The sequence below is a fragment of the Dermochelys coriacea genome, chromosome 1 (assembly GCF_009764565.3).
Source record: "Dermochelys coriacea isolate rDerCor1 chromosome 1, rDerCor1.pri.v4, whole genome shotgun sequence".
In the NCBI taxonomy this organism is placed as follows: Eukaryota; Metazoa; Chordata; order Testudines; family Dermochelyidae; genus Dermochelys; species Dermochelys coriacea.
In genome coordinates, this window is record NC_050068.2 from 243,543,568 (window position 1) to 243,565,034 (window position 21,467).

The 21,467-nt window shown below is 41.0% G+C and overlaps 1 protein-coding gene across 2 annotated transcripts in view; it reads left to right on the forward strand.

The window, feature by feature from the left end:
- KDM5A (lysine demethylase 5A) overlaps positions 1 to 21,467 on the forward strand; it is an 82,866-nt gene that overhangs the window by 10,102 nt on the left and 51,297 nt on the right. For both annotated transcript variants that reach the window (XM_038398140.2, XM_038398152.2), the window contains 7 exons: positions 5,308 to 5,413; positions 7,070 to 7,158; positions 10,680 to 10,838; positions 11,963 to 12,082; positions 15,856 to 16,014; positions 17,948 to 18,129; positions 20,863 to 21,025. In XM_038398140.2, the coding sequence (XP_038254068.1) occupies positions 5,308 to 5,413; positions 7,070 to 7,158; positions 10,680 to 10,838; positions 11,963 to 12,082; positions 15,856 to 16,014; positions 17,948 to 18,129; positions 20,863 to 21,025 (978 nt within the window). The remainder of the gene's footprint in view (positions 1 to 5,307; positions 5,414 to 7,069; positions 7,159 to 10,679; positions 10,839 to 11,962; positions 12,083 to 15,855; positions 16,015 to 17,947; positions 18,130 to 20,862; positions 21,026 to 21,467) is intronic.

Below are 21,467 nucleotides of genomic sequence, written 5' to 3' on the forward strand. Positions count from 1 at the left end.
AAGTTATGGTTCATTTAGACAGGGTTGTCTTTTATCTGATCTCACTTTTTGGCAGACTTACTACATTTATTTGTATAATGTAACCATATAGAAAAACATCATATCAATAATCCTAGGCTGTGATCATGTGAGATCTCTCAAACTATGTTGTCCTGGGTATGGTCAGTACATGGATGGGAGATACCCACCCAAGAAAAATCCACCATGTTACAGGAACTGCTGCTCCTCACTAAGTATGTGGAACTCTTCTGAGTTGGTATTGAGCCATTGTCTAGGGGGCACTGTGCTATTGTGTCTTTTTCAGATGAGATATAAGAGACCCTACATTAAGATCTCATCGCTCTTTTACAAGACTGCTTTCAGTAGTTTCAGTAAAACAATGGTATTCCTCACTCTCCCTTCTAAAAACTGTTCGTAGTGTTCCTGGCACAGAACAGCTGCTGCATTTCATTGGTGGGTGAGTTATCTTCACACATGTAGTCTGCAAAGCTCTTTATTGTTGACTTATACAAAAATGACTTATAAAATCTAAGCATGCTTTCAATTATTTTAGCACTTAACAAAAGAAATGAATTCTCCAGCCCCTGAGAAACACAGCTCACTCACTTCACTTAATCAGGAAAAGCCTAAATATTTTTGATACATTCAGAAGGTCTAATAAACTTGTTGGACTTACTGGGGAACTGAAGTCAAAGCAGAGACGTGTCCCTTATTCTCCTGTTGAGAATGCCCTGCTGCCACCTGCAAATAGCATGACTGCAAATGTAGGGACTGTTTGCAAATGTTCCCGGTTCAGTTGCAGGGCAGGTGCTTATGGAGAGAAGCAGTCTTTACTATAGGCAGGAATCCAAACCACCTAGCCCTTTGTAGATTAAAGTGAACACATTGATTTGTATCTGAACCAGCTGGGGAGCCTCTAGAACCCACATGTTTAATATGCCTCAGATGTGAATATCCATCAGATAAACATGCTCCTGTATTCTGCATCAGATGAAGATGACTTATGTAGAGTATGTTGCCAGTAATCGAACTGAAGGTAACGGTTATGGCTAACTGTGGTGATCTTTGTATCTGAGAAGAGTTTCTAAGTGGGAGGCAATATTACATTCTAAAAAGTAGAGAAAGTACTGTGGCCCTATTACTTATAAATCAAATTAGCTAAGAATGAGAATAGCAACAGTATGGAACTAGTGACTGCAAGTTACTTGAATTAAGTATGGTATTGCTGCATTTGTGAAACAAAGTACTAGATTTCAGGAAAGCCAGATTTTAAGAAATGTAATAGAGACGTGAGAGAAGGATATTAAAATTCTCCATTGTAAAAAGATCGGGAATCTTTAGATACTATAATTAAACCACAACTGGCTACAAACCCTCTGAAAAATAACTGAAAGAACAAGAAGAGGAATATTGAGAAGTCTTTCCAAAACCAAATATCTGTTTTAACCAGTCCTATTCTTTTCCCCATTACCCCAAAATAAAACTCTTTTATAAATGGGAATGGTGGGGAAGGCAAGCAAAAACTTAGTAAAGGAGTGCCAGGAAAGGAAGAGAAGTAAAAAAGATGAACACTAGAAAATAAGGATGACTTTACAAATGTTGGAAAGCAGGTCACTTATTAGATGAGGAGTGATATTAATAACTGAAAAATGGCTTAGATGTATTTTTTTTACTACTTAATTTAATAAAATTTTAAGGGAAATCCTGTTTAAAAATAAAGAGCAGATTGGGAATACTGGAAAATATGGAGTAAAGAAAAATAAGCATAAGGATGCATCCTTGGCTGTTAAGGTATTTGACTAATGAGCTTACTGAACTGCTGATTTATTTCTAAAAAATCATTGTACTGGAAGGAAAGAGAAGCCAATGTTGCTCTAACCTTTTAAAAGGTGATGCTATTAAAGTGATACCAACAACTTCAAATCTAGAGAAGTTTTTAGAAGAGTTAAAAGTTGCTGGCAACACATCTGCCCTGAGTTCCCTTACCAATTTTTGTGGTTTGACAATTACACTTCACTATTTTGAAAACATTTCTGTGTTAGTGTGGGAGATAATTGTGGTGGAAACTGTTCAAAGAAACAATTTAACTTACTATATAAAAAGTGCTGGGAATGCACAAAGCAATAAAAGTTTTGTTCTCAGTTATAATAATCTTAGGTGCTACTTGTAGTAGTAATAATAATAGAAGGTTAAAAATATCTCAGAAGTGACTTTCCAAGTTGATGGTGTCCCTTGAAAGGATGAGGTACTTAAACCCATAATTGGATCCTGTTACAGTGTTTTTTTTCAGTTTAGCAATTGTGGGATGATGGAGAAATAAAGAAATCTGTTAAAATATTAGAGGAAAAAGATGGTGATGACAAGTCTACTTCGTTGCATGCTCAGTCACAAACCCTCGTTAGGAATAATAACATTGTGCACTTATTAAACCGCATTGTTAAGGCAGAATAACTTCAAAAGCACGTATACTGTGTGACTGATACAAGTGTGACTGAGGTTAATATTATTATTATTATTATTATTATTATTTTTTGCTAGAGTGCAAGTTTGAAGTTGTGATATATGTGGCTTTTTTGTATCTGTTGGAGATGGAAGTGAAAGTCTCATGGAAAGTTGGAGTGTGTTACACTGTAAAAGTGGCATGAGACTTTTCCCATCCTATCCCTTTAATTCTATGCTTTCACAATTTTGAGTTGGGAGGTGTCTTGATGCAACCTTAAGTGTCACTAAATGAAGTGTGGGTTTTAATAATCTTAAATGTTTTTGATATTCATAGGTTAGTCGGTTTGTGAACAAGTGCTATTTGTTCTATAGGCATTTAATAGATATAATTTTTTTGGTTGGTTTCCTTGTGGTTACATAACTTGTGCTTTTGATACATGTGGTGTTCCATTTACCTGATGCGAGGAATTAGTGGTTATAGATTGTGAAGCAATCATTACCAGTCATTACTTTTTAAAATGTGTTTGTTTACTCAGAAGTATAATGGAATTAGAAGGACTAAGAATTGAGAAACATGGTTTATATTTAAAAAAAAAAAAAAGCCGGTAAGCTTGATTTAATTTTAAAATTCTATCAAAAAGCAATGTGAGAAGAGAACTTGATGTAATGTCTGGATTTTAGTAAAGAATGATAGTCAAGTTAATTTTTCAAACGAAAGTAAGGATTGGGATTACAACAGGCAAATGGACTAAAATTGCCTGAAAATCTGTAAATAAACGGTGAAGATTTAATGAGAACATTGTGTTTGGGGGAAGGAGGTAATCTGATACCACTGGGATCTCTCATAAATCCCATTTTATCTGTTTTCATTAATCATATGGAGTAGTGGGAAAACAGTGTTCCCATAAAATTAAAGGGATGCCGACTTGAAAAATCACATTTGTCTGAATGGTGTACCTGTATATTAAAATGTTCTATTGCTATGTTTTGGTTTATATGCTTTGTACATTCTCATGGACATCAAGATCAGTTACACCACTGTCCAATGTCAGTCAGTTTTTCGCTTGCTAGAAAGATTTTTATGAACATAAAGAGGTGAACAGAAATACCCTTTAAAATGTAAGTTTAAAAAAAAACAAAACCAAGACCTATTACTTAGAGTGCTGTATCAAATTGTATTTTAAAGTCAGTTTTTAAAAATTCAGATTTACAGTGTCCCTTTAAGTTATGAGGCATTGCCATTACCACTGGGAACAGAGGCATAACACAGATGATCTATGGATATTTGAACATGAATAGAGAATAACTGATATTCAGAATGGAAAGTTGCAAGTTAATATACTGGGTGACAAAACAAGACCAAACACAGAATCCAGTTGGAGGGAAAATCTGGACAGCATTAGTGCTAAACAAAAACCAAAAAAACCCCTATGGTGACTAGCAAATGAGACTTGCGTTTCAGTCCATTTTGGCAACCAACTAAAAGAACAAACATGAAAATTTGACATGAATACATGGAAATTATATTCTCTGTTTATAGCAGTGCCATTGCACATGAGGGTTTCTCATTCAGTTTTGAGCGCAGCTTACCAGAAAGCCTTTTTTTTTTTTTTTTTTTTTTTTTTTTTTTTTTTTGGACGTCACCAAGGATTCTGATAGGCGCCTTGCAGTACCAGCAGAGACCTGATTCATGCCCCCAAGGAGCTAACAAACTTATCTCAAACGTAACACAAGAAGAGTAGTAAGTTTGTAAAGGGGAGCAGGAGAAGGAAGGGCAGGGTAACATCAGTATGATAGCGCAGTTTCTCAGTGAGCATTAGTGGGCAGTGTGATGGATTAAAAATGTTTTAGTTAACTGGCTTGAAGGTTTCGTAGGAGCACCAGGACTTTAGGAGGGACTTGAATGAAGAAAAGATAGTTGCCCGGAGTACCAGCTCAGGAAGGACATTCCAAGAGTAGGAAGTAGTATAAAATAAAGTTTGTGGATAAAGTGAGAGAGTTTTTGAGAAGTAAGTGGACAGAAGATGTATTGAGGTTCCCATCTCTGGTGGAGTGGAGGCAATGATGAAATAAAACAAGGTTGGATAAGCCCTATAGTACCTAGTACAATGGAATCTAGGTTCATGACTAGGACTCCTAGGCACTATGGTAATACAAAAATAATGAGGTTCCGTTAGTTATGGAGGACTGTGAATGAATGGACAGGAAGGGACAAAACATTAAAAGAGAACATCCCTGCATTGTCAGGGGGATGGCCTGGATGACCTAATAAGTATTTTCCATTGCTTAATTCATATGATTTGAAGCCCACCATGTGTAGGTAGGGGCTGTGGGGAATAGTAAATCTGCCATTGCATCTGAAAATCCAAGCCCAGACAAGGATTCAAGAAGACCTATGAAGTGTGAACATCATTAAGTTTGTGGATATATCCACCCACTCTAGGGAGCAGATAAAAGATGCCACATAAATAATGTATTTATTAATATCAAACTTTTACTGTTCCATAGTAACTTGGAAAGTGTTGCATTGGTGATTGTTTTTGCCAGAAGTCAAACCTAGTCCTCTGTGATAACTTCTTGTATAGATTGACCTTTGTAACAAAACTTTTTAATGCTAAATGTGGAGACATCTGTTTGGAGAACTGGAAGGGAAGTTCCAGTCTGTTTCATTGCATTCCCATTCTTGCATTTGGATACTGGGTTTGGGGATGAAAAATCAGGCCTCTCATCTTCTATGGGTAAAGCAGATATTGTGAGTGTGAATGAGGCAATGAGAGGAAGAGTAGAGATACAAGTGTACAGTGAGTAGTGGAGACCTGGAAGGTGAATGCTGATGGAGTTGTGCTGATCTGGTCTTGTTTTCAGGCAGAGGCAGGAGAGATGAGTAGAAATACCGAGCTGAAGAAGCTGCAGATCTTTGGAGCTGGACCCAAGATGGTGGGACTGGCATTGGGAGCAAAGGATAAAGAAGGTAAATAAGCCTCTGGTTTATCCTGTGAGAAGGACTCTGAAACAGTCTTTTGAACTAAACCTCGCTGCTCTCTCTGGAGACAAGTGGGAAGAGGTAAAAATGAGCCATTATGAAGGGAAAACGTTGAACGTTTTGGGATTTAATTCATGGGGAGGTTGACAGAACTCATGGTGGCTAACCACATTGGCTGGACTCTTAATTTGATAGTCATATTTCTTTATTTAGGAACCGTACTGTACCAGTTGAGAATTATGGACTTGAAAAAACATCAGTCATGCTAGATAAGCACACAAATTTATAAGGGTTTCAGAGTAGCAGCCGTGTTAGTCTGTATTTGCAAAAAGAAAAGGAGGACTTGTGGCACCTTAGAGACTAACAAATTTATTAGAGCATAATAAATGCTTAAGCTGTAGCTCACAAAAGCTTATGCTGTAATAAATTTGTTAGTCTCTAAGGTGCCACAAGTACTCCTTTTCTTTTTGCAAATTATAAGGGTAATCCACTTTGTTTCATGATGTACCTGGATCTCCTGTAAAGATCAGCAAGGGAGGGTTTGCCCTTCCCCAGTCATATACAGCTTGATACAACTGGCAGTTTACTTTTGGGGGAATTGTGTGCCTAAAAATTCTGCACACAACATTTTAAAATTCTGCATATTTTATTTGTCAAAATAACACAATATAATCACTGCAGTTTCAATTATTTTGGTAACTTATTTCAAAATACCTGTCAACATGTATGTCATCAATACAGATAACAGCAAAAAAGATTATCCCAGGAGTAGAGTGTTAAAGAAACCCCTACAACAACCCAGTGTCAGTTGGGAAGTGCTGGAGGGGGGCTGTTTGGGGCCTCCAGAGCCCAGACACCTGGACTCGCATTCCCACAGAGCCCAGATGTAAGGCACCCTCTGGCCCAGACACCCACATCCTCTTCCCCCCCAGAGCCGAATCACAGGGCACCCCACCCCCTGGCTCAGACACCAGCCTCCCATGTCCCCCTCAGAACCCAGCCACAGGGCACCCTCTGGCTCAGACACCCATACGCCCCTCCCCAGGGGGCAGCCCCCAGCGCAGACACCAGTCCCCCACTCCCCACAGAGCTCAGCCATGGGGCAGCCTCCGGACACCAGGTCCCCTCTCCTCCTCTTCCTCTCGCCTCCCCCCCCACCCCACAGAGCTCAGCCGTGGGGCAGCCCCCAGCTCACACACTAGCACCTTCTTTACTCCCCCCAACTTGTTTACTGTCCTGCCGGGGGACATGGTGCAGCCCTGCCCTTCCTTGCCCTTTCCCAGAGCTGGCTGAGTCTCCCAGGTCCTCTCCTGTCCCAGGATCCAAGAGCGTGTAGCCTCAAGCCCTGCCAGGCTGGGCACTCCGCTCACTGCGAGTTGGGCTCTGCAGGGTCCAATGACCCCTAGTGGCGGCCAGAAATTCTGTGTGGGGAAACAAGGAATTCTGTGAAATTCTGCAGTGGTGCAGAATTCTCCCAGGAGTAAACTGGTCAGGCACACAGAAGAGTTCTGGCTTTCTCTACAGCACTAAGTAGTAGCTGCTGCCAAAGGCAGGGTACCAGGCTGGACCCTACATGATCCTTGTATGTTGGATCTTTCTTTATGCTATATTAATGAAATGTATGTAACTTTATTTTACTTCAAGACGAGGTCTCTCGAAGACGCAAAGGTACCAAGTCAGAAGCATTTGGCATGCAGATGAGGCAGCGCAAAGGGACAATTTCTGTCAACTTCGTAAGTGTGATTTCTTTGCTCTGGAGCACATGAGCATAGGAAATGAAGCTTGGATTACTTTGATGTATTTGTGCCATTGAGAAAATAGGGCACTGTAACAGATATTAGATTATCTGCTGTAAAATGAGAATTTGAATTAATCCCAGTAAAAACATTCCATTTTAGGTTGTGATTCCACCTTAGTTAATCAGAAAAGAAAGGTATTCTATCCTGAAGAGGCTGGCCCGAGACTCAGGAGATCTAGCTTAAATTCTCTTCTCTACCACAGATGTTCTGTATGATCTTGGACAAATTGGTTTGTCTCTCTATGCTTCAGTTCTCCAACTGTAAAATGGAAATAGCAGTACTCTTCTTCCTCAGTGATATTATAAGAAAAAATACATTAGATTGTGAGTGCTCAGATACCACAGTAATGGAGAACATATGAGTATCTAAGATAGTCTAAACCAGTGCTTCTCAACCTTTTTGATACAAGGGACTGGCTTGCTGCTGTCCTAAGCTATGTCAGGGAAATATCTGGAACCAGTGCCAGTCTGCAGACTGGTCGTTGAGAAACACTGGTTTAAACTACTGAAAAGAGGACTGATTTTGTCTCAAACTGCTGTTTTGAGATGAAACGTCTCATTTTTGTTAGTCTACCAGGGAGAAAAATAAAGGGAAGAAATAAAATCTGTGTAGCTGTTTGATACTTGAGCATGGAAAAACAGTGTATAGTTTATTTTATTGGATAACTCAAATGGCTTTATTTAAACTGTCATACTTGGTATGTGTACACAATCCTGAATAAGGATTAGTACTTCTATCATGTCTAAATAAATTAAGTTCTGCACACTTCAAACACAGCATACTGAGCATGCAGAATGCATTATTTTTCCTTAGCTTCAGAACGTCTTCCCAAAGCTTGTTGTGGTTATTTGAAACATTAGTGATTCCCAGTTCAAGGAAGGGCTGTGGGACCTTTAACAAAAACTCAAATGAAATCTTTTAGATGAAGAAATGGCTTCTGAGTTAATTTATGGGGGTCAGAAATTGCAATTTGCAGCAGCAGCTAGGTGCTTGGAAGCAGATGGTGTGACCAGTGTGAATAGGCCTGAGTTTTTCACTTTCAAAACTAAAAGCATTGGATCCTTTTTAGTACTTAGATGAGTTATTGCTGAGAGTACATGGTATTTCTAGGCTTGCTGATTCTCCATGACAGGAATGGCTGCTATTAGTGATTTTCATTTTTTACATAAAATTTTATTGTAAATATTTTCTTATCTAGTCAGTTTTCACTTATAAGGATATACCTGATTTTGATTTCTGTTTGTGTTATCTCACACTTGTGGGAGGGGTGCAAATAAGGTATCAATAAAACCAGAAGCTTGCAGCTATATTGCCTTGGCTGTGGTCTTGTAAAACCAAGATAAATGAATTCTGTTTGGGCATGGACAGTACTTGAATGAGAGACCTTCAAGGAAATAAGTCTCTGAAATGTACATGTCCTGTATGTCAGTCTATAGTTTTCATCTGAAGAACATACTACTGTAGTTTTGTTGTCCTTCTTCCCCACCCATTTATTATTTTACCTTTGTGTAAAATGGTAATTCTGTGCAAAAAATGCATAAATGCAAAAACATTGAGGATTTAATTGCACAAAAGTCATAAGATTTATTTGAGTGTCCCACAGCAACCATAAATATGCTTTTGTGTGTTTTGCTTTACAGTATGGCTTTGATATTTAATCACACGTTAACTGTCTGTAATACAAAATGTTGCACGTGTGTATTGAAGATGATGGAAAAAGGGCAGTGCTGTAGTGTTGCTTGGTGGCAGTTGCTATAGTAAATGTTGCAGAACAGTTTCAGTTGTAATCCCCTATTTCTACACACTTAGTTTCTGAAAGTAACCTGTTTGGCTGATGCCTTCCACCTAGAGCCTCTGCCATATCAGTTTTCTTGAGTTTGTTTGAGATGGTGTATTTTTCCTCCCCTTCTCTGTGTTTAAAAAATAAATAAAACCCCAAAACAAAAAACCCACCACACTTTTAGACATTGTTAGGACACAAATAGCTTAAGTTTGAAACTTGGCCTGGATGTGATCTTCCATGAGGACTAGTGTTTTCACTAAATCTGGAAAACGGTGGACTTTTGCAGAATTTTGACCATTTGAAAATTTCCCATCAAGCATATGTAATTGAAAATGGTGAGATTTTAAGGAGCATTGCATGCTTGCACACCTAGGGTGTGCATCCTCCCCTAAACGGGGTGGAATATCAGTAGGGTTTTGCCTTACATGATACATTCATGTTGTGTTTCAGTCACTTAAAAGACTTGATGTTGTAGTGACAGCCTGATTTAGTTAAAACTAGTGTCATCCTGTCTTGCTTTTTAGGCTACATAATAAAAAGATACAATCTGGGTTGTCTTTCATCTGATGGGAATAATGGGGGAATTTGGATCAAGTAATGTTACATTTGAGTGCTTCTAGTAATTGATTAAGCATAAAATTATTCTTCAGATACAGCAGGTGAGTAACGGACTAACGTATTTCGATTGTATCACAGCTCAGTAGTTTTATAAAACATTTTAGGGACTTGAGTATATTTTAGGGAGAAGCATAGCTCATCTTTACGGATCCTGGAGCTATATTTCTGTGACAAGCTCTAGCAGGAGGGAATTTGTGACCTTGATTGTGCAGTAATTTCCTTGGTTTTTGAGACAGTTCTTCAGATCAGACAGTAAATGAGGAAGTGGTTTGCGGGAGCATGAGTTCTTACACTTTTACTTTGCTACTTGGAGTCCTTACCTTCGTGTAATCAAAGAAGAGTAAAGATGAAGGCGAAGGATTGTTAGCACTGGCGTATGTAGCGCTTGCCTTTGGATTCTCAGCTTGTAATTTGCAGTGTTTCTCTGTTCCTGGCCTGGTCTGTGTTTTTGTCTCTCCATTTGAGAACAGCTTCAGATATAATTGCACTTGTATATTGTGGATACTGATGCACTGCCTATTTTTGATCTAGCCACGGGGGCTCTTGCATAGTGCACTGTGCAGAGATCTAATTTGAATTAACCTTCATCATTGCGATTCAGAGAGTGGGGAAAGCATTCATACTGAAGATGCGGCAAGGATGGATCCTCATCTTCTCAAAATAAATGTAAATTAGTTCTTCTAGTTCAAGTAAATGTAAATGAGTTCTTCAAGTTATCTATTTGGAAGATATTTGATAATGCCCTTCCTCCCCCTGTAGCTCAGCTAGATGGATATTCCTTAGCTCCCTACCATCTTGTGTTTTTTCAGATTCTCAGATGTATGGCTTCCCTGGGAAGCAGGAGCTCAGTGGAGGTTTATCGGTGCTTCTCTTGTGGGGTAAAGTGGTGGGAGGGAGAGGATTACCTAATGTCCAAGTATCAGATTTCAGCACTGTGTACTGTTGTATAGCTAGTAAGACTCTAGCAAGGCAGCTTATGGAAGGCAGCATGTGGATAATGGAGACTGATCATAACATTACACTGACTTTTTTTTTTTTTTTTTTTTCTCCACAGGTTGATCTGTACGTTTGCTTGTTTTGTGGCCGGGGAAACAATGAGGACAAACTGCTATTGTGTGATGGATGTGATGATAGCTACCACACTTTTTGCTTGATTCCCCCTTTGCCTGATGTGCCCAAGGGTGACTGGAGATGCCCGAAATGTGTTGCTGAGGTACAAGAACTATTCAAGCTCTCTGCATCTATTCATGTTGTTAGGAAGAGCCATTTGCAATGGTAGCTCAGCCCTTTGAGCGCTGTCTTCTTCCTCTTGTCCTTGGAGCAGAATGTGTAGGTTTATATTTAGTTTGGGATATTGTCACGATGTGACCTGTGACTGCTGCTGTGACTGTGTCTCCAGAGGCCCCTTGTTTTGCAGAGAAAGCTGCTGGGCAGCATAAGAAGGAAGAGCGTCTGCCAGGGGAAGCTTAAAACTCTCTGGGCAGCTGAACTCTGCATAGTAAGAGCTGGGATTGAATTTGAGTTACCAGAGGGTGTTAATAAAAAGTAACTAGCCATCAGCTGTGTGGCATGTTTGCATGTTCAGATATACCTTAGTGTACATAAATGCGCTCAGAGGGCTCTATTGGTGTTGAAAGGGGCATCGTGGAAATAGGCAAGGTAGACTAGCCTGTGATGTGACAAGGCTGCTATTTGCCCCCTCTCTGTGGATAGGACAGTGAAAGAAACTCCTCTGAATCTGTGCATGTCGGATGACTCAAGTTACTAACCAATTAGCATAAGACCATTATACCAAAACAGTTCCCGAGTAAACCCTCTTACCCTTTCCTCCCACTCTCCACATATACTTATGTTCTCCACAGCTAAACCAGCTACTGACTTACTAAGACACAGTGGGTGAGGTAATATCTTTTATTGGACCAGCTTCTCTTGGTTACCTCACGCACCTTGTCTCTCTAATATCCTGGGACTGGCGTGGCTACTATTACGCTGCGTTACTAAGACTTAAGTTTTGCTCTAGTGCAATTCTGCTACAGCTGCTTATCTTAGTGCCCGAATCTCATATAATCCCGTTTTAGCTTAAGGCTGCCTCAGTATCTTTGCTGTCCCTTGTTGTTCTGCCTTTTGGAGCGCAGGTGAAGCAGTCGGCTTGAACATGTTAGTTTGGCTGCCCAACTGTTAGTTGTGTGGTAGGAGCTGCCCCATCTGGAGAAAGCAATTGAAACCAGTATTTTGTTTTTGTATTAGCCAAGAATACTGACTTAGACCCTGATCTCCACTAAGAGCCTGGCTGCTCGTCATCAGCTGCAGGAGTAATATTTGTATTGCCTCTCCTAGGAATGTAACAAACCGCGTGAGGCCTTTGGATTTGAGCAGGCTGTCAGGGAGTACACCCTCCAGAGCTTTGGAGAGATGGCAGATAACTTCAAATCTGATTACTTCAACATGCCAGTCCACGTAAGTATCCCTATTTGTCAGGATTTGTTACTAGGGAAGGCACTGAAGTATCAGCTGACAGTTTTTCATGGGCATCTCATGATTGACTTAAAGGGACAGTGTAAGTTTGAAATATGTAAACAAATGGTTTAGCTTTCTGGCATCTGGTCACGTCTCCTTCAATTTCCCCTCTTTCTGCTGGTCGTCTGCTTTTTCCTTCTGATGGATGGGTGACTTAGGCCTATACCCCAGCACAGTACTCTGGCCAAACTATTAAATTCCTTCCTTTTTCAGGGTTCAGCAAACCACACTGTCCAAGTAACATATGTATTCTTCCTTGTTAGCAAAGGGTTCTTCCTCTAGCCCTTCCCCAAGCTTCACCTTGTCTTTAATCCTTCTGACTCAGGCATGCTTCAAGTCTTTTGACCCCTGTTACACACCTGGCCGAGTGTCCTCCTCACCCCCTCCATGGACGGTCACCAGACTGCTGTATTGAAACCAGCGTTTGAATTGCACGTTTTCATATCCACTGGGTTTGAGCAGCATCCAGACACTCATTCTAGTTCTTACCTCTCATGCACACTCCTGGGGTGCAGACTCCCTGTCTGGCACTCCCTCTTTGGGATGTGGGATCCTGCAGTCCAGCTGCCTTGGGCTCAAAGTCAAGTGTTTACCCACCCCCTCCTCTCCTTTAAGTTGCCCCACCAGCCAATGCACATTGTCTCTAGCGATCAGCTCTCATGGACATTCTGGTATTCATTTCCCATCTTTGGGGATGTATGGCAGATAAAGTAAGGTACACAAGTTTTGTAAAGGAACTTTTTAATCACATACAAGCAACTTTACTCTTAGACTGTACAGGGAATATACATCTCTATGCGTAAACAGCAAACAGCTGAATGTATTTCTCTCCTTCAGTCCTCTACTTCTGAGACCCTTTTAGGGTTTAGTTTCCCTCCTTCAGGGGAACCAGGTCCCTCTGAATTTCCACTCCTTCTGCACTGTCTTCTGGTTATGTTGAAGGGCTTCCCTCCTATTGTCAGAGAGTGTGTCCCTTTTAAAAGCAAGTCTGATGCTTCTTCCTGCTTCTTTTCTCATAATGGGATTTTCCCTTCTCCCTGCTTCCAAGTAGGGTTGCTGAAAGAGGGTCAATAAAAGTCAATGACTCAGACTGTTGCCCTCACGGTACCATCTGGGAACGGCTCTTCAGTTGCTGATGCTCCTGTTTCAGATTCTCAGACCTGGTCTGTCTTCTGCCATAAAATGGAACAAATTAGTCATAAATAGAGTTCATAAAATCAAATGGAATTCACACCTTTCTTGGGTTCAGTCAGTGGTCTTCACTAGGATTAACCAGTTGATGTAGGGTTGAAAGGAGGACTTTGTCCCTCGCTGGAAGCCCGCCTGCAAAACCAATCCCACCGGTTTGATTGGTCTTGAGCTCCTACTAGTGATGTGCTGCCTCAGGCCTTTTGTCCTTATTTCACCCCATCTTGAGACCATTCTGTGAACTCTGTTCTTGTCTACAACCCACTTTTTGGACTTAATGTTCTCTTCATGGAGAGCCCTTCAGTTTTCACTTCCTGGTCTCTGCAGTCATCTTCTGCTCCTTGCATATATTTGGACTCTGGATAGCCTTCCTCCAAGTCCTACCCTCCCTTTTCTTAACTGAGCCTTAGGCTTCTTGTATAGTTCAGTCATTTGACTCCCCTCCCTCATGATCACATGAGCCACTGGGACTATATTGCTTATCAGTCCCTCCTGGGGATTATCTCCTAGCATGTTCTTCTTTAAAGGGCTGAGTTCTATAAGATTTGGATTAGTGGCACTTGCTCTTAAAGGGCCTAGTATACTCTGTTACCATAGCTAGTTTAACAAGTTTCAGATACCACTGCCCTCAGCTCTATACCAAGTTTTATTTTTAAAAACTACTTTTTCTTATTTATAAAAATGTCTCTGATATTGTGTATGAGAACCATACGAACTGGAGAAACAGACGATGGTCTGGTTATACAGAAAAAGCTGTCAAATGTGTAATACACAATATATAAGCCCTCAAATGAGAGAGAAGTTTTCCCAGTCATCTTTTTTGCTGTAATAATGTAGGGATGGATTTGTGATTCAGTCACAGGACTGAAATGGAAGCTCTAGGTTCCTTTACTATTTCTGCTGTACATTTCCCATAGCGTGACACCTTGAACAAGACACATAATCTCTCTGCTTTATTTCTTCCATCTGTAAAATGGAGAAAGTACTTCCTTAACTGATGTGGTGATAAGCACCATAGAAAAGCCAATATAAAAAATAACTTCAGTGTTACTTTCAGCAATGATAGATTTAAAAAAAGTTTCAGACAAATCTGATTGTTGTCCCATTAACATTCCAGAATTAGTGAATAGTTTCCTTTTTGGAAAGGAGCACCTTGCTCAAGTAGAAACAAAGGAATCTTTCTGCCTCTTGGATTTCTTGTAAATCTATGGGTGGCTGAGAGTTTAGGGGTTGGGGGAAGAGGACACTGGTCTGCTTGACCCAAATGGACAGCTGTTATCCAATCTGGTTCTTTGTTCAGCGAGTATCAGTCTGTTCTGAAGATCTGATTGAATTATTGCATATGTCATGGTTGCTGTCTTCCTTTCTGATGGGTATGTGCATAACCTGGTCTGGTGATGAAATTGCATAAGAATGGCCATATTGGGTCAGATCAAAGGTCCATCTAGCCCAGGATCCTGTCTTCCGACAGTGGCCAGTGTAGGGGTGTCAGAGGGAATGAACAGAGCAGGTAATCATCAAGTGATCCATCCCCGGTCGCCCACTCCTAGCTTCTGGCAAATGGAGACTAAGGACATCATCCACATCCATCCTGGCTAATAGCCATTGTTGGACCTATCGTCCATGAACTTATCTAGTTCTTTTTTGAACCCTTTTGTAGTCTTGGCCTTCACAACATCCTCTGGCAAGGAGATCCACGGGTTGACTGTGTTGTGTGAAAAATTACCTCATAGTCCATGATGTAGTAGTCCTTAATCGACACATTTGGAGTGCAGGGCGTTTGCTCATTTTTTTTATTCTTACAGAATTATGGGACTGTTTGTTTTTATTAGTTTTTCTAATTAGAACGATCTCTGGGCAGTTTGTCTCTAATCATCCTAGCTTTCTTTTCCACCTACTCCTTCCCACACAATCTGACATCCTGCTTCTAAAGCCTGGTCTACACTACAGAGGTCAACATAAGGCTGCTTACCTTGTCCTAACTCTGTAAGCATCACTACAATGTTGCTCCTGCCAATATAAGTTGCACACTACACTGACCTAACAACTCCACCTCAGCAAGAGGAATAGTGCTTAGGTCGATGTAGTTAGGGTGATGCAGTGTCTATGTAGACACTGCATTACTTACTTTGCCTGTTGGCTGTCAGCCCCTGGGGCTGACAGCTGGAGCCCTCCTTGCCCCCCTGGAGTGACAACTGTCAGCCCCCCACACTGCCCCACTTAAGTCAGTGCAAGCATGCACCACCTGCAGAAGGAGGGTAGTGTGGATATGTAAAACCCCCATAATTACTGTGGTGGCTGTACGTCGACTTAACTTAGGTTAACTTAATTTTGTAGTGTAGATAAGGTATGGCAAAAAAAAATTGACTTCCGTGGAACTTGATTCTTGTGTGTGGTGTGGGAGGAGACTGGATTTAATCTCTGATCTGTGAGGTGTTGGGAAAGATGTATTATCAGCTTTGGGTGGGGTTTTTTTTTTACCCTGGGATAATGCTGCATGCTTTGGAATGCCTTTGTCTTTACAGATGGTTCCTACTGAGCTGGTGGAGAAGGAGTTCTGGCGACTGGTGAGCAGCATTGAGGAGGATGTCATTGTGGAGTATGGGGCTGATATCTCATCCAAGGACTTTGGAAGTGGCTTCCCTGTGAAGGATGGCCGTCGAAAGATGATGCCAGAAGAGGAGGTGTGAACGGGGAAATGTTAACTGACCCCAAACCTTGCAGAACAGGAAGTTGCACTTCATTTAAGCATTCAGGACTGAAATTGATGTGGATTTTTGCAGTTTTGTGAAGAAAAATGGTGATAGCTTTTACACGTGCCAACATTTCTTTAAAGCAAATGTGATCTGGAGGCTAAAGGAGGGGGATTAGAGTCAAGACACCTAGGTTTCATTCCTGGTGCAGTCATTGATTTACTATGACTGACAAATTATTTTTCTTGCTGCAGTTCGCACCTGTTTTGCATGGCTGTTCCCAGGGTTAATCTTGGTAAAGTGCTTAGCTCTTCAGGTGAAGGTTGTGATAGAAACTCAAGGTATTAAGGCAGTACTCAGCATGCATTTCTGAACCATTCTCAGCATAAGGAGACTGACAAGATTTTTTTCCTGAACTCTTAAACCTTCTATTAACTACCAGAACATCAGCCTTCTCATCCAGATGTTCTATATTTAGAATCTATTGAGGAAAAGTTAAATGGATTGGTTTTCAATTGTTCTCCTTACCTGTATCTTATCATACTCCCAACGTACAGCATATGCCATACTATCATAAACAGTAGAAAGGGAAAAGAACCACTAAATAATCTTGTCCATCTTCTCCAGACATGCCTACAGTAACTATTACTAGGACTCAAGTTATCTCAGTACCCTTTCATGGCTTCTGCTCTGTTTAATTTAGCCAATATGAGTTGCTGATAGCCTGCAATACATCTGCCATCCTGGAATGTGGGCTGGTGTGAAGGAACTATGATGAGCATTTAAGACAAGTTTTATATATGAATACAGTTCTTAACTTTGTCTTTCTGGTGGTAGCATGTTGCGGTGTCTGTAGTTAGAGGTGAATTTGGGATCATCAGAGTGGTGACTTGCTGCTATTTTTTTGCCTCCATACTTTTTTACCATCACAAGTGTTATTTACTCTAACCCATAATACAAAAACTAGGGTCGCCTGATGAAATTAATAGGTAGCAGGTTTAATTCAAGCCACAGGAAATTTTTCCACACAATGTACAGTTAACCTGTGGAACTCATTGCCATGGGATATTGTGAAGGCCAAAAGTATAACTGGGTTCAAAAACGAACTAGATAGGTTCATGGAGGATAGGACCATCAATGACTGTTAGCCAAGATGGTCAGGGATGCAACCCCAAGCTCGGGGTGACTAAACCTCTGGCTGCCAAAAGCTGGAAAGGAATGACGGTTGGATCACTCCAACCGCCCTATTCTGTACAGTCCCTCCGTAGCTCTGGCATTGGCCAATGTCAGAGACAGGATACTGGGCTAGATGGACCATTGGTCTGACTGGGTATGGCAGTTTTTGTTTTTAGCAAGGACAGTAAGGGAGTTCTCCTGTTTTTAAATATGTACCTTTCAAGCAGTTTTTATAAAGATCAGTCATTCTGCAGTAAAATGGGCCTTTGAGTAACTGATTTCCCAGAACATGGTTCGTAAAGATGTAGTAGGGCTTGGGTTTCATTTTTTCTTGGAAGCGTGTTCCAGGCTTGAATTTTGCCTTCAGGATATCATGCTGATGTGAATTGCTACCCACTTTGTAGGGACCAGTGCTTTACTTGGAGCAAAAGAACAGGGAAAAGTGAAAGTCTTAAGCATGTTTAGGTTTCTATCTAAACCAATATCTAATGAGAGAATTACTTCAATGCAGTCGTAACAGGATTGGCTGCTAGTTAAGGTCTAAGGAGTAATTGGAAGACTTGATTAAGTGCTTGATACAAAGAAATACTTCCCTCTTCTGAAGCTTCAGCATGGCAGAATACCAATCAAAGGCTAATATGTAAATTAATAGGCTGCTTCATTTATCCTGAGGGCTACCTTCTCCTTAGGCTTGTTAGAGTATTTGAATGGTCTTCCGACTTCACAGCTTTCTCCCTTTCTTTGGCAGGAGTATGCACTTTCTGGTTGGAACCTGAATAACATGCCAGTGTTGGAACAGTCAGTCCTCGCTCATATCAATGCAGATATCTCTGGCATGAAGGTGCCCTGGCTGTATGTAGGGATGTGCTTCTCCTCTTTCTGCTGGCACATTGAGGACCACTGGAGCTATTCCATCAATTATCTGCACTGGTATGGTCTCTTCCTGTCACCCTCTTTCCTTACACTGCCTTGATTGCTCTTAACTGATGAAATTCTTCATTTAATACCTGTACCTGGTGCTATCCATTCTTATTGTTTGGCCGAGACCAAAGGCCCATAAGAGAGAGAAGCAGTTCATTTGCTTAGAATGGGACTGACACTAATAGGAAAGATGGATGAAGATATCACTGTATAAAGCACCTCAGTGTTAACATATAGATGTTTAAACACCATCACCAGTAAAAATGGAAAATTCTGTTCTACAGACACCCTTTCTGAGCAAGTCTTGGTGCACTCAAGCAATCCTATTGGCTGGATGATAAGCTACTTTATAATGCAGTTTAGAAGTTTAATATGTTACATCAGAGCAAATAGTCGAGCAGCTCTATCTTGATGTTGTGGTGCTCACACTACTGCCAGTTAGGAATCTCACAGTGATGTTAACTTGATGTTAGGCTCTCCCAAAATGTTTTGGTGGTTGGATTTTTATTTAAAAAAACCACCACCACCAAATTCATTGTGAACAAACCACTCATGCTGCAATTTCGCCAAGTCCAGGCTCAGTAATAATGGAGCAGTGTTTGGGGATAAGCTGTGGGAAACACCCCTATTCAAAATGAAAAGTGTGTGCTTGTGTGTACACCTTGTAATGGTCAACTTGCCTTTGAACTGTGATTGTAATTTTCTGGAGAAGTATGTTTGCTAGTAACCAAGAGCCCATAGTATAGTTTGTTTAGAGTTCAGTTATTGGCTTCAGCATGCTATGAGCTAGATCATTGTTGTTGGGCTTTGCCAACTGGTGATTTTCAAGAGCCCAGACAGATGTGAGGGGAAGGGGAAGGTTTGCTTAGTGGGGTTTGACTAGTTGTGTCCTACCAGCAGGTGTCACTGAAGACTTCAGGAATCAGATGAGGTGTTGATGTGAACAAAATTAGACTCTTGAGTGCAATATTCTTCTTAGCTTTTTGGCTGACTTCTGAATAATTTTGCAGTGTATTTAGACAGTGAATGCTAGACAAATCGTGAGGTATTTAGGCAGAGTTGCTTGCACTTCTGAATTAATAGATATATTTTGAGTAGCAGAAAACTTATTGACAAATTCTTGGGCTCATAGGCCAGTACAGAGCATTGTGGTGCTAAGACTTAATTGGAAAGACTGCAGTAATTTGTTTGGCAGTCACTCATTTTTATCAGTTGATTGCACTCTTGTTTGTCCCAGTCCCCGTTCATATATAACATATTAGGCACATGACCTGTCACTAGGTGTATAAATCTCACCTTAGGAATCCCAGTCAGCTGTCCTTCTCTTGTGGTTCAGAACAGTGGTTTCCAGTAATTGGTTATGTGTAGCAAAATGGTGGCTGTAGGCTACATTTCCCTGCTGGAATGCTGAGTTTGTGTGCTGTTGTCATAATTTATGATGCAGTTGTGCACTCTTCTGCTGGTGTCAGAGTTTGGACTGTTGCACACCCATCCTAAACTCTGTTCTGGGTAAGTGCTTTGCGTTAGGAAGTGGCTGTTGCAGTCAAGATCTTAGTCTGATAAAACTCTGTCAGTTGTCTGAAGGAAAAATAGGAACCCTTTCCTTGGAGAACATATTAGGCATCTGTCTTCCACCTAGGCCTCTTGTGGCAAAGTGCCTGCTGGTACTTTCAGATAATGGTATAAAATGCAACTGTGGATTGTTTTTTCTGGAGATTCACTTAATTGTCAAGTTAGAACACAATGTTCATTTTAGCCCAAGAAAAAAGTGAGTTTGAGAATGTTGTCTCTTGCCATGTGCAGTGTCTCAGGGAGAGTGGTGGGAGGCTCTGTGAAATCACTGGAGTATATCTTGTGTGACACTGACAGTATCCTGAATGAACTTTATTAAATTTTTGGGGTCCATTGCATTAAAAATGCAATTGTGTGTGTTATGGAATTGTATGTATATAACTTCTCTAGGAAATTGACTAACGAAATCTCTGGAAGGTATTAGGAACTTGAGAAGGCTTTTTGGAACAATCCCCGTGAAGTGGATTTCCTAAAAGTACCTGGGGGAAGGGGGATGCAAATGTGACCCACTTGAATCCATCCTTTTGAAGCTATGCTCTGGGGAAGAAAACCCATTGTCTTCTAATTACCTGCTCCTGGAAACTCCAGATCTGAGACCCCCTGAGATGGACTAAACATTATGAATGTGCTTGTTCTGAGCTGAAGCTGTGATGAATTTGTGACCACAAAAGAAACCCCTTGGGTGGAGTTTGGAAGGACTGCTCCAGCCAGAGCCCATGTTAGGGTTGGGGTGATCTCTGGTAAGCTTATTAGCATGTGTATAGGCTCTTTATAGGCTCTTTAGTGTGTTCTCTCCGTAGTGCTTCTACCTTAAGAATAAAATAGGTTTGCATAGAAAGAACTGTGATAACTTATAAGTGTTGACAATCACTGTTATAAATCTCTGAAGAGAAAGTGAGCAGGTGTGCTTGAATAGCCTGCGTTGGCTTAGAATAACACAGGGAAGTGCGGCAGGGAACTGTACTACCTGGAAATACCCTGATCAAAACAGAGTGAGACGCACGTCTACACGCAAGAAAGGCAATGTCTGGGGAGTTGGAAGCCTGAGAGTGGGTGTCATTGCTGAGGGGAAATACAGGTGCAGTTGTCCTGAACTGACACACCTTGCGTTAGGATGACATCCTCACTTTCCTTTAGGTAATGTGTATTGTGGGCTATGTTTTCTGCCAGGGGAGAGCCGAAGACATGGTATGGAGTGCCCTCTCATGCAGCAGAACAACTGGAGGAGGTGATGAGAGAGTTGGCCCCTGAACTGTTTGAGTCACAGCCTGATCTCCTGCATCAGCTTGTCACCATCATGAACCCCAATGTGCTGATGGAGCATGGTGTGCCTGTGAGTAGTAAGGAGAATTTGAAGTGAGCTGTAGCTCACGAAAGCTTATGCTCAAATAAATTTGTTAGTCTCTAAGGTGCCACAAGTACTCCTTTTCTTTTTGCGAATACAGACTAACACGGCTGCTACTCTGAAACCTTCCATACCTCTGTAACCCACTGCGTTTTTTATATACCTTTTTGCTTTTTGACAGATTTACCTTATTTGTTGGAATAGCATTTAAGAACTCCTATGGTGATCTCTCGAATCCGGTTAATCAGTTAAGGGGTGGTCTTTCATCTAATTCTCTAGCATGCTTCAGTAGAAGGAGGTAATGTTCTGATGAAGGACTTCAGTGTGAAATTGAAGTCTGTGTAGATGTAGCAGAATTCAGTTAGATTGCCACTAGTGTGTTCTCACTATCAAATGATCTCAAGTGGCTCACCTGATCAAGAGAGAAACC